Source organism: Gigantopelta aegis, chromosome 2, assembly GCF_016097555.1.
Source record: "Gigantopelta aegis isolate Gae_Host chromosome 2, Gae_host_genome, whole genome shotgun sequence".
NCBI lineage: Eukaryota > Metazoa > Mollusca > Gastropoda > Neomphalida > Peltospiridae > Gigantopelta > Gigantopelta aegis.
In genome coordinates, this window is record NC_054700.1 from 6,798,688 (window position 1) to 6,812,009 (window position 13,322).

The 13,322-nt window shown below is 39.6% G+C and overlaps 1 protein-coding gene across 1 annotated transcript in view; it reads right to left on the reverse strand.

Moving 5' to 3' along the window:
* LOC121380644 (arrestin domain-containing protein 17-like) overlaps positions 1–13,322 on the reverse strand; it is a 31,399-nt gene that overhangs the window by 16,089 nt on the left and 1,988 nt on the right. Inside the window, exons 2-4 of the mRNA XM_041509566.1 lie at positions 9,874–10,008; positions 1,974–2,215; positions 318–506 (exon numbers count right to left, since the gene is read on the reverse strand). Coding sequence (XP_041365500.1) covers positions 318–506; positions 1,974–2,215; positions 9,874–10,008 — 566 coding nt within the window. The remainder of the gene's footprint in view (positions 1–317; positions 507–1,973; positions 2,216–9,873; positions 10,009–13,322) is intronic.

Sequence of the window (13,322 nt, forward strand, 5' to 3'; positions counted from 1 at the left end):
TGTTTGAGCATCGGAACACCACTAGTTTGAAGTTCTACGTTCTGCGTGTTACCTGTTTCAGCATCTGAACACCACTAGTTTGAAGTCCTACGTTCTGCTTGTTACCTGTTTCAGCATCTGAACACCACTAGTTTGAAGTCCTACGTTCTGCGTGTTACCTGTTTCAGCATCGGAACACCACTAGTTTGAAGTCCTACGTTCTGCGTGTTACCTGTTTCAGCATCGGAACACCACTAGTTTCAAGTTCTACGTTCTGCGTGTTACCTGTTTCAGCATCAGAACACCACTAGTTTCAAGTTCTACGTTCTGCGTGTTACCTGTTTGAGCTGCAGCTTGCAGACCCCCGACTTGCGCATGGACAGGTTGTGCAGGTGAATCTCGGTTTTGATGGTCTCGCCGGGCACGTAACCCCGCTTTATGATAGACAGGGAGCAGGATACCCGCCCTGGTCGGCAACACACGCTGCTGAACGAGCGTTCTGCGTGGTCTTCCAGAGCATGGCGAGGCTAAACGGATAAAAATAACAGTTAGTTTCAGGAGCGGATCCAGGACAAAATTTGCGGAACGAGCACATAGACCAACTTGTTATAAGGGCATCCCAATAGAAAATAATTGAGAAAAAGGGGCAATTGAATATTTTAGGGGGATGGATCAAAAGGGAATCCCAATTGAAAAAGGTAAGAGATCAGTGGCGTAGGAAGGTGCCAAAAAGTGGGTGGCACACTTTTATATTTACACACTTTTACACTATTATAAAGGAAATATAAAGCAAAATATACCCCCCCCCCCTTGCCCCCCCCCCCCCCCGCTTCCTACGCCAGTGGAAATTTAAATATTTTAGGGGGGTGGGGTATGTGTCCCCTGGATTTCTTTAGAAAAGCGTCATTAAAGAGACTGTCCGAATTTATACTTCATTGTAATTTGTTTCAGACTAACCGATACTTTTAACAGCTAAAATGACATACATGTATACCGAGAGAAGGAAGTCAGGAAGCACTTGGTATTTTAGACCACATTTCAGTCTTTATTAGTTTTAGCTTGATAAAATCTGTATGGAGTACAACGATGTGAATTAGGACTGAATGTCAGTAATCTGAGATTGAATGTCATAACACGGTCAACTTCTTAACACTGTTGATGAGGGTTTTGGTTGCAGTCACTCATTCCTTTTATTTCTCTTTCCACTGGTATATTAAATAAATTTTATTGTCGAGAATATTAGTTTCTGTATATCCAACGTATTACTGGTCGCCCTAATGTTTGTAGCAGCTAGAATTTCCTACAAAACGTATTTAGCTAATTAAATACCATCCTATGTCTATGCAATGTTCGGCAAAATAAGTTAGCCTGAAACATTGTCATCATGTATAGTACTTCCATAATTCTATCCACAATATTAATTTTAATCCATGGAAAAATGTTTTATGAATCGTTTGCAGCCCTATATTAATATCTGTCTGGTAGTAAAGCTAATATGAATAAATGTTGTTATCCAGGGGCCTAATTCACAAAGGTCTCTTAGGCTCTACTAGAAAACAAAGCATCCTCTTTGCGAGTCTTTTAGCATTGCATTGCGAGATCGCAAAGTTGCGAGAGTTTAGTGAATTGGGCTCCTGGTTTGGGCATTTTCATTTAATTCAAGCGAACATGAAACATGAAACAAAACTTTATAGAGAATATTAAATCGAACGTAACTATTGCCCATTTTCCGTTGCGGGCAGACTAAGCCCACAGGAAAAACTGATGAAAACTTGCAGGAGTAGAACACATATTGCCATAGAGACAGACGCGTGTAGCGGTAGGAGAGACAAGGACTGGGATGTGGATGTAAGCAACAATAGAAGTATACAGATAGGTGGGATGCCAGATCGGGCCGAAATAAGATCTATGAAAAATCAAAGGAGAGAAGGGAGGAAAAGGATGGTGAAAAAGATACAATTCTATTTCGAAACCAGAATGGTTGCAATACTCACCGAGGGAGTTCGTTTTTCTGTGTCTCGCTTTGAGTCCAAGTCTCTGAGAACCGTAACACACCTCTGTGTAGAAAGACACTCCCCAGAAGTCCGAAACACCAAACCCTGAACTGTATAGCGCACATACGCATTAGGTCCTTCAAATGAACACGGAATACCATCCGGTAATTTATACTGGAACGGAAACAAGTGGCGCCCTCTCTTGAGCACTTCTCGCGTCTCCCAGTGACCTTCGTCTGTTACTAAAAATAGATCACCAAAATCAATCCAGTATGGTGCTACTCAACAATTAATAACATATACATATATGTTTAATAGTGAACAACTGTCTTTGTCTGTTTGTCTCCCTTCTCGTCCTGCCCCCCCCCCCCCCTATTTCCCTCTCCCTCTCTTTCTCTGCGTGTCTTTCTTTTTCTGTCACTGAGTGTTTTCTTCTTTCCCTCCTTCTGCCCCTCCCTCTCCCTATTCCCTCGCCCTCTCTTTCTTTCTCTGCGTTTCTCTGTTTTTTCTCACTGTTTTGCTCCCACCCTCCTCTCTCTCTTTCTCTCTCCCTCTTCCCCCTTTCTCCATCTATCCCCTCTCTCTCTCTCTCTCTCTCTCTCTCTCTCTCTCTCTCTCTCTCTCTCTCTCTCTCTCTCTCTCTCTCTCTCTCTCTCTGCGTGTCTCTCTTCTATCACTGAGTGGTTTCCTTCCTCTCTATTTATCACTGAGTGTTTTTCTCCCTCACACTGAATGTTTTCCTCCCTCTCTATCTATCACTGAGTGTTTTCCTCCCTCTCTATCTATCACTGAGTGTTTTCCTCCCTCTCTATCTATCACTGAGTGTTTTCCTCCCTCTCTATCTATCACTCAGTGTTTTCCTCCCTCCCTCCTCTCTCCTTCTCTCTCCCTTTTTCCCCCTCTCTTTCTCTCTGTTTTTTTTTCTATCACAGACTGTTTTCCTCACTCCTCTCTCTCTCATTTGTCTTACCCTACCCCCCCCCCCCCCCCCTGAGTGGTTTCCTTCCTCTCTATCTATCACGTAGTGTTTTTCTCCCTCTCACTGAGTGTTTTCCTCCCTCTCTATCTATCACTGAGTGTTTTCCTCCCTCCCTCCTTCTCTCTCCCTTTCTCCCCCTCTCTTTCTCTCTGTTTTTTTTTTCTATCACAGACTGTTTTCTTCACTCCTCTCTCTCTCTCTCTCTCTCTCTCTCTCTCTCTCTCTCTCTCTCTCTCTCTCTCTCTCTCTCTCTCTCTCTCTCCTTGCTGTTCTAATCTTTCATACCCACACTAAAATAGTCATACACCCCTACCTGCCCCTACCCTACCCGTGTACTACCACTACTCCGGTCGTTTACCTTGCCCTTCATTCCTATTCATTATCTCCACCCATTATCTCTTGGCTACTGGGAAGCTGCTAATTAAGAATATATCCCGACTACAAACATGTTATAAATTTTTAAAATCACCGCGGAATGGCATGTTTAGCGAGATGTCTTGTTAACCATCTGGTAAAACAAGCCTAATTTACTTCATTTGTCTTTCTATTGATTGGAAATAAAGGCTGTCGATGCCATATGTAGCTAGTAGCCATAGCAACGTTTGTAATGGAGAGAATCCGGGAAGAGAGCCTGCCGTGTAGCACGTGTGGGATAATAAGCAGCAAGCAAAACACTTTGACAATTCTGAACTGTTAAACGGGTTGCTGAGGCGTCAGCAGCTGCTGGTTAAAGCGACAGAACCTGATTTTTAAACACTACAGTGTATTTTTCACTATCAGACACGTTTTTAATAACAGAATTCAGACATTATTTTAATTTTATTGTTTAGAGTATCCATTCCCGCACACACGAACTATGTCTGGTCATCCTGGTGTCTCTAATACAGCAACATGTAGGTTTCATATTTTTTAAATATAAATACTAAACGAGCTTGCCTGTCATACCATTTTTATGAAATGAGTCAACAGTTTTGGTATCTGACGAGCGAAAGCGAGTCCGATACCAACACTGTTCATGAGTTTCATAAAACTGGTATGACAGGCAAGCTCGTTTAGTATTTTATTTATTACAAACCAACTCCAAACAGCAAACAGGCCGAAACGCTGAAGTAAGCAGATGTTATTTTTCTACGAATTGGGTCAGCACGCTCACGTCACACCAATATTACACTAGTTAGATATTGTGTGATTGTTATGACATGAGCAATATCTTACACTGGTGTGTAATAAAACGCACACACCTCTGAGAAGTAATGGTTATGGAGACGAGCTCTAGTCCGTTTTTCTAGGATATTTCCCCGTTGCAGTGTCGCAAATGTTGTTTCAGTCTACTGTAACTCTATCCAGATGTGTTTCAGCTTTGTAGATTAACCAAACTTAGTGTCCATTTTCAAATGTTCAAACTAGGATCTGCGACTTTAAGGCAAATGACATGTAAATAAAGTAAAGTATGTTTCTCATTTTAATTTGATTTGCGTGTTAATAATCTCTAATTAAGGTTCAAGCACGCTGTACTGGTCACATACCTCAGCTAACTGACTTGTTAGCAAGAGAGCCCCTGTAATGACTTTATATCTTCCACTGAGCCGATAAAATCACCTGGATTCGAACCCAGTACTTACAGGTCCCAAGTCGAAAGGCTTAATCTACATCACAGAGGTCATGTTTATTTTGTCGTTCTTCATAAGCAAGTAGTAGTGTAGTAGTGGTGCTATAAAGTGTTCCTACTGACAGTAGCTTGTGGGCGTTGACCTATTAGCTTAGTTGGTAGAGCGGTGGAATCTCATACTGAAGGCCCGTGGTTCGAATCCCATCAATGGAGGTTGAATTATCAGTTGAAGTAAAGCGTTAAAGGGACATTTCTGAGTTTGTTGCATTGTAAGATGTTTCCGACTAATAAAATATTTCTACGATTAAACTTTAATATTAAACATAATTATTTTCTTGTTTAGAATATCAGTGTCTGTATATTCAATGTGTTTCTGGTCGTCTTAATATTTGTAAGAAGCCCAAACTGTATTTTGTCTTCAAATAATTTCGTACGTACGAAAAAAAACCAGTTTTAGGAAATAAAATGAAATTTAACCTAGTACAAATATTAGAACGATCAGAAACAAGTTTAATATACAGCCACTAATATTTTATGCAGAAAAATATATTTGATATGTAATTACATTCGTCAAAAAGTCTCTGTTAGTCGATAACATCTTTAAAATTGCAGCAAACTCAGGAATGTCCTTTTAAGTAGTAGAATAGGGAACTGGTCCGGAGCAAGGATAAGGATATATCCCCTCCAGGCGAGATTTCAGATACATGGCCTCTAACTGTTTGACAAGCGTTTATTAATCAAATTCGAATCCTTGTTAGGCACATTTGACGTCCTAAGGAATCGCCTCATTTCCCTCAAAGTAGTACCCACCCTACCCACGCAAAATTCAACAGACAGTTAGTTTTGACAACAAGATTAGCTCGACAGTTGAAAACAACCCCATTTCCTACACCTCTCCATCCAGACCGCACCACTTCCTTTACTGTGAAGACTGGACTGATGGCTCATATTTGGAAATTAGCCCATGACACATCAACGCTATGTAGTAGCCTGTAGGTATCATCCGTTAGATGGCGCTATTTTAAAATAGCGTCATACCGACAACTTCCGGTGTCACTGAATCAAGTCCGATTCCTGGATTTGGCCTCTTAAAGTTCTTAAAGCACGGCCTTCTGGTTTTTCACCAAAAGACCGTTATAGGATATTTATAACAGAAGTAAATGGAAGCTGTTAACTGACGTCTCTATTAAGTAATCACCCGCTACGGTTCTTCATTGGTTCTTGACATGCAACATACCGATTACTGTCACAAGGTACTTAACAGCTTGATTAATTAAATCAAACCGTATTTTTAATCAATCCAAGGAACTAATATATACTGATACAAATAAATAAGGGAACACCTGAAACTGCAGTCCGACACCGGCCTCGGTGGTGTCGTGGTTAAGCATTCGGACATAAGACAGGTAGGTACAGGGTTCGCAGCCCGGTACCGACTCCCACCCAGAGCCAGTTTTAACGACTCAATGGGTAGGTGTGAGACCATTACACCCTCTTCTCTCTCACTAACCACTAACCAACTAACAACTAACCCACTGTCCTGGACAGACAGCCCAGATAGCTGCGGTATGTGTCCAGGACAGGGTGCTTGAACCTTAATTTGACATAAGGACGAAAATAAGTTGAAATGAAATGCAGTCTGAATTTGATTTACTCTTAGCTTGGTAATGTCTGTATCTCACACGAGTTGTAATTTGGGGTTGAATGTCAGCAGTATAGAACTGACTGCCAGTAACATGGTTAACGGCTGTCCCTATGGATTCAGTCTTTTGTTTCCTGTCACTATTTGCTGTTATTATTTGTGTGATTCTGAGAGGGATGTAGCCCAGTGGTAAAGCGCTCGCGTGATACGCGGTCTGTCTGGGATCGATCCCCGTCGCTGGGCCCATTGGGCTATTTCTCGTTCCAGCCAGTGCACCAAGGAAGAAAATCTTTTATTTAGCTACACACTCAACACATTGTATTTACAATCATATGGCGTCGGACATATGGTTAAGGACCACACAGATATTGAGGGAGGAAACCCGTGGTAGGAAAAGTTAAAAATGTGTTTTGTTTAACGACACTACTAGAGCACATTGATTTATTAATCATTGTTTATAGGATGTTAAACATTTGGTAATTTGGACATATAATTTTAAAGAGGAAACCCGCTAAATTTTTCCATTAGTAGCAATGGATCTTTTATGTGCACCATCCCACAGTCAGGATAGCACATACCACAGCCTTTGATGTACCAGTTGCGGTGCACTGGCTGGAGCGAGAAATGCCAGTGCACCACGACTCGTATATCAAAGGCCGTGGTATGTACTATCCTGTATATGAGATGGTGCATATAAAATATCCCTTGCTTCTAATGGAAAAATGTAGCGGGTTTTCTCTAAGATCATATGTCAAAATTACCAAATGTTTGGCATCCAAATAGCCGATGATTAATAAATCAGTATGCTCTAATTATGTCGTTAAACAAAACAAATTTTAAATTTGTGTGATCCCTTATTTTTCCCCTATCAGTATAGAAACGAGGAAAATCACACATTTTATCGTCTGTTTGTCACGCTCGGTACTGTGATGTTCCCTTGAGTGTTTATACAATTGATTAATTGGTAACCACTTTAGACAAAAGCCAACCAACCAACCAATCAAAACTCCGTTTACGTGTTTCTAAATACCCACTGAAGGTTCAAGCACGGCCATCCTGGTCGCCACCTCCGATATCATGTCGCTTGTATCGATCGGGACAGCAAATGCCAAACGTAGCGGTTTATTTTATAAAATGTATACTTATAGAAAAAAAAATCAGGGACCACATCAACAACAACGGGATAGAGTAACTGCAAACAAAGAAAACCCTCATCCGTAGTGTCAGAAAGTTAACGGGTATTACTGGTAGTCAATCGCACATTACTGACATTCAATACTGGCAATAAAGTCCCATATTACATCTTTGTACTGTATACAGACATTACCACGTTAAAGGGACATTCCTGAGTTTGCTGCACTTGTTAAGATGTTATCGACTAACAGAGACGTTTTAACGATTGTAATTACATATTAAATATATTTTTTTCTGCATAAAATATTAGTGGCTGTATATTAAACGTGTTTTTGATCGTTCTAATATTTGTACTAGGTTAAATTTCATCGTATTTCCTAAAATATTGTTTTTTCGTACGTACGAAATTATTTGAAGACAAACTTCAGTTTGGGCTTCTTAAAAATATTAAGACGACCAGAAACACATTGAATATACAGACACTGATATTCTAAACAAGAAAATATATTTAATATATAAGTTTAATCGTAGAAATATTTTATTAGTCGAAAATATCTTACAATGCAGCAAACTTCGGAATGTCCCTTTAATAGTGACTGAAATTTGGTCTATAATACCAAGTGTTCCCTTATTTCCTTCTCACTATAGATAAGTGTAATACAGTAAATTCATTCGCCCAGGGTTTATTTTGGATCCCATTTTACATTCACCTTTTACCACATTCTATACGGAATAGTTAATAAATGATTCTATGGACCCTAGACCAACACCGGATCCGCCCTGCGTTTGGTGGGCTATATTGCAACTAGAACAGTAGTTTGGAATCTAAATGTCAACAAAACACTGTCATCACTTTATTGGCATGCGGCTGATTACTCAAGCATATTAGTGTCAGATATTAACCGTCATTTCAGACCAACAGTTGACATTTGATAATAATTGTAAACTATAAAGATATATAATCCTTCAAAAACACTGTAGGCACCTTTGGCTGAAAATTACAATGTCATGCTTAAAACGCATTTCTGTACATCCTAACTACTTTTATGAAAGCGCCCGCCTGATGCGCGACCGGTCTTGGATCGACCCTCGTTGGTGGGGCAATTGAGCTATTTGTTCTTACAGCCATTGCTCCAAAATTGCTGTTATAAAATCTGTGGTCGAGTGGTGGCAGCGGGTTTCTTATCTGATTATCTTTTGTGGTCCATAACCATATATATTTGAAAATAAACATTAATATTATAAGCAGCAAACTGTAGTGATCAGCCAAAATTACCGTACACTATTTTTAGAGAACCGTTTAACTTTTAACTGATTACAATTATCGTTATTGTCTGCCAATAAATGAGACACCTGCCAAAAATTAGATTTAATAAGAAACCCACAACACACACACGCACACACACACACACACACACACACACACACACTGACGCAGCTCGTCGGCTAATTCATTTTTCTTTCGTTTATGAATGAGATCTACTTGTTGCTAAAAGGTTGAACGCTGCTACTTCACCTGATTTGCGCCTGACAGTGTTAAAGCGGCTGTTCGCTATAGCGGGTAATAACAGACGAAGCAAGATGATCGCTGGCCGGCGATAACGAAGAGAAAATTAACTTAAAAGTGCTAACCAGATATGAGAAGCGGCGACATTACAATATTTTGTTACGTGAACAACAAACACGCTCGTCAGATCGCGAGGTCGCCGGAATTCAGCGGAAGGGAGCAAAACGAGTAAGATGTGGTTAGTTCGGAGACATTTCGATTGTGTATCGATCCACGTTCAGGAAGGGTGGTATGAGACTACTATACTCAACAAAATCAATTAAGGGCCAGTAAATAATTTTAGAATTTTTCTTTAAATATAGTGGGGAAAAAAGAGAAGAAACACACACGCACGCACGCATGCACGCACAAGCACACATACACATACACACACGCACACACACTAAACAACAACCAACAAACACATTCCTCGGTTGTAATATGTCGATGTTGTGGCATGTTCTTAAAGGGACAATCCTGAGTTTGCGACTAATAAAATCTACCAAAATTACATAATAAATATATTTTCTTGTTTAAAATAGCAGTGTCTGTATATTTAATGTGTTTCTCATTGGCTTAATATTTGTATGTAGTCCAAACTGGACAAACGAAAACAACATTACATTAGGAAATAAATGAAGTTTGACCTAGTACAAACACTAGAAAGATCAGAAACACATTTAATATACAGACACTGATATTTTATATAGAAAACAATATATATATATATACTGATATTCTAAAGAAGAAAATATATTTAATATGTAAGTTTAATCGTAGAAATATTTTATTAGTCGGAAACATCTTACAATGGAGCAAACTCAGGAATGTTCCTTTAATGTTTTAAACAATTGCTGATGACGACGATTATGATGATGACGACGGTAATAATCTGACAATAAAATTAACGGTAATTAGCAGGAGTAATTAATTTTAAATGGTGTGGTAGCATTTCGTATCCGTTTCTCCGAATCAAGGGAAATAACTAACCTTTGCCCCAGAGACAAAATCTGTCGTCAAAATAAATCTCTTCCTTCTCGTGTTCCACTTCCGTTCTGCGCATGCCTTCGTGTACGTGGTCCCGCCACGTTGCACGCGCGGATCCTCGAAACCGCAGCTCCACACCTGAAAATATTCTCTCATTTGGTACATTGCATTTTAACTTATTTTCGTGCTTATATCCAATTAAGGTTCAAGCACGCTGTTCTGGGCACACACCTCAGATATCTGGGCTGTCTGTCCAGGACAGTGGTTAGTGAGAGAGAAGAGGGTGTAGTGGTCGTACACCTACCCACTGAGTCGTTAAAACTCGCTCTGTGTGAGAGCCGGTACCGGGCTGCGAACCCAGTACCTACTAGCCTTATGTCCAATGGTTAACCACGACACCACCGAGGCCGGTTAGTTGTTACATGCACACCTTGCGTCAAGTAGCGGTAAATGGTACAGATATCGTGACATACACTGGATAACAAAAGAAACGCCAATATTAATTTTAGTTTTCTTTCATTTATTTGAAATTATTCAGTTTGAATCAACTTAGTTTTTGTATTTATAATTACGGAATTAATTGTATCATGAAGTGTATGTGTGTGTGTGAGTGTGTGTGTGTATGTGTGTGTGTGTGTGTGTGTGTGTAGTTGTGTGTGTGTGTCTGTGTGTGTGTGGATGTGTCTGTGTATGTGAGAGAACGTGTGTATGTGTGTGTGTATGTGTGTGTATGTGTGTCTGTGCTTGTGTGTGTGTCTGTGTGTGTGTCTGTGTGCGTGCATGCAATCCTGTCTGTGTACGTCTGTGTGCATCTTTCTCTGTGTGTATGTGTGTGTGCGTGTGTGTGCGCGCGCATGTGCACGTGTGTATGATTGTAGACGTATGTGTGAGTGAATGTGCGTGCGTACATGTGTGTATGTATATTTATGTTTCTGTGGCATATGGATGCAGATATGTGTATTACATTTCTGTTGTTTATTGTTGTTATAACCAGTTCATATGTTTGCTTTCTTGTTTTTCTTTAAAAAATGGGATTCTGTCCCCTTAACCAGTGTACTCATACAGTGGTTGCAATAATGATTGTACTGTATTGTATTGTATTATATGTGGGATGGTGCATATAAAAGATCCCTTCCTACTAATGAAAACATGTAGCGGGTTTCCTCTCTAAGACTATATGTGCAAATTACCAAAATGTTTGACATCCAATAGCCGATGATAAATAAATCAATGTGCTTTTGTGGTGTCGTTAAACAACGCAAACTTTAACTTTTAACTTTTATTTAACCGTTTGTTCCGTGGTGTACTAGAATCCTATTTTAATCCCAAAGACTCCCAGACATTTGATTTCGCTGGTGTCCGTGAGTGAATCTGATTTCTCTCCGATGTCCTAACTGACGGGGACAGAGAACGGCGTGACGGTGAAAGGTCTATTACGAGTGTTAGCCAGAGACAGGAAGGACAATCGATTTAATGGATCAAACCACATTTGCACCTAATTACTGGCTTCCGATTGATTTTATTTACACATTTCGCCAAGCCATATGGCTATTCATGCCAAAACTACCGAGAAAATAATTACATCTGTAAATCTCGGAAACTGGGAATTCAAAGTCTACAAATAACTAGCGAAACAACAACAATTAAAATGTTTTAATCCCTATAGCACAGACACAAATGTACTAATCTTCTCTGGATATTTCACTTAGGCTTGTATGACTTACAGAAACACCAAATTTCATTTCATTTATAGATATCTTCGTGCTTATATCTCCAATTAGGTTCAAGCACGCTGTGCTGGGCACATACCTCAACTATCTGGACTGTCTGTCCAGGACATATAGTGGGGTAAGTGGTTTGTGAGAAAGAAGTCGGTGTAGTGGCCTTACACCTACCCAGTGAGTCGTTAAACTCGTTCGTGGTTGAAGCCGGTACCAGGGCGTGAACCCAGTATCTACCAGCCTTATGTCCGATGCTTAACCAGCACACAACCGAAACCGGTGAAACATCATATTCTAGGGTGGGGTGTATATCTGTCTGGGCGGGGTTGAGCTCAGTTTGTAGAGTGCTTGCCTCAAGGGGATCGAACATCCTCGGCGGACCAATTATGGGTTTTTCGACCCAAACAAGTCTCTCACGAATGGTGTATCAAAGGCCGTGCTACGTACTGTGCTCTCTGTAGGAAGGTGTACATGAAATATTCCTTGCTGATAATAAAAAAAGAGGAGCAGGTTCTCTTTCTTCTTTTTTTTTTGAAGACTACGTATAAAAAATACCCCCAAAGTGTTTGACATCCTATTGCCGGCGATTAGTTGAAGTACTCTAGTGGCGTCGTTACTCGTTAAACAAAACAAACTTTAAACATTTAATCTCTACATACATTCTACATTGTCAATAAAATAACCAGAGAAGTAATATACTGATACTCCTATCAAAACGACAAGACCAGCTGTTTAATAGTTGTAATGGGATTCAGAATGAATACAGAACGCTGGTAATGAAAGGTTTGTTAACTACTGGAATGTTGAATGCATCCTTGAAATGTTGTCGCCATGAAACTAAGCAAAGGTCATGATGTATTATTAGATTTTAATATATTATATAATGTTAAAGCTACATTAATTTTTATATGAATAATAACAAGTGATCTCCAGAGTAAGACATTAACAGAAGGCAAAGGTTTACTAATGATATTTCTCTAGTTGTGCTAACAAGATTTGTCGCTATGTCAGTGGCAATATCCGGTGTCGGTCCCAGGTCGTGATATCTAAAACTGAAATGGTGTACACAAACGCAATGTAGGTAGCAGTACACCAAATTGAACACCTAACTTTATGTAAAGCATTAAATACTGCCCTGTCTGCCATTAGTGTACTAGTGTACTTGAAACATGTGAGGTGCCATATCATTAGAATAAGTATTGTGTCGAACTAAAGTAGTCACATACGATTCCTGTTAATCCAAAACCAACAACTAAAACAACGCCCTTCTCTGGTTTACTGTAAGGTTGTGGTATGTATATTTATGGTATATATATATGTTGATTAAAACGATATGTTGATTAAAACGTCGCACATACCAGCTTTAGTCATATATGAATGTTATTGTTGTCATCGATGTGATTGTATTTGGCTATATGCACCCTATAGTCATTGGGAATGGGTATAGTATTTTAGCATGACAGAAAACGCATTGAATATACAGACTCTAACATTCTAAACAAGAAAGGTATATCTAGTATTTAATTTTAGTCAGTAAAAGTGCTAGAACTCAGAACTAGCAGTCTGTTAAAGCCTACATATTGACAATGATATGATCTCCACTGGCAAACGTTTTGAAACGTTAAAAAGTGTTATGTTTAACGACACACCAGAGTAGAGCACAGCGATTTATTACACATCGGCTGTTGGATATCAAACCTTTGATCATTTTTACACATGGTCTTCAGAGAA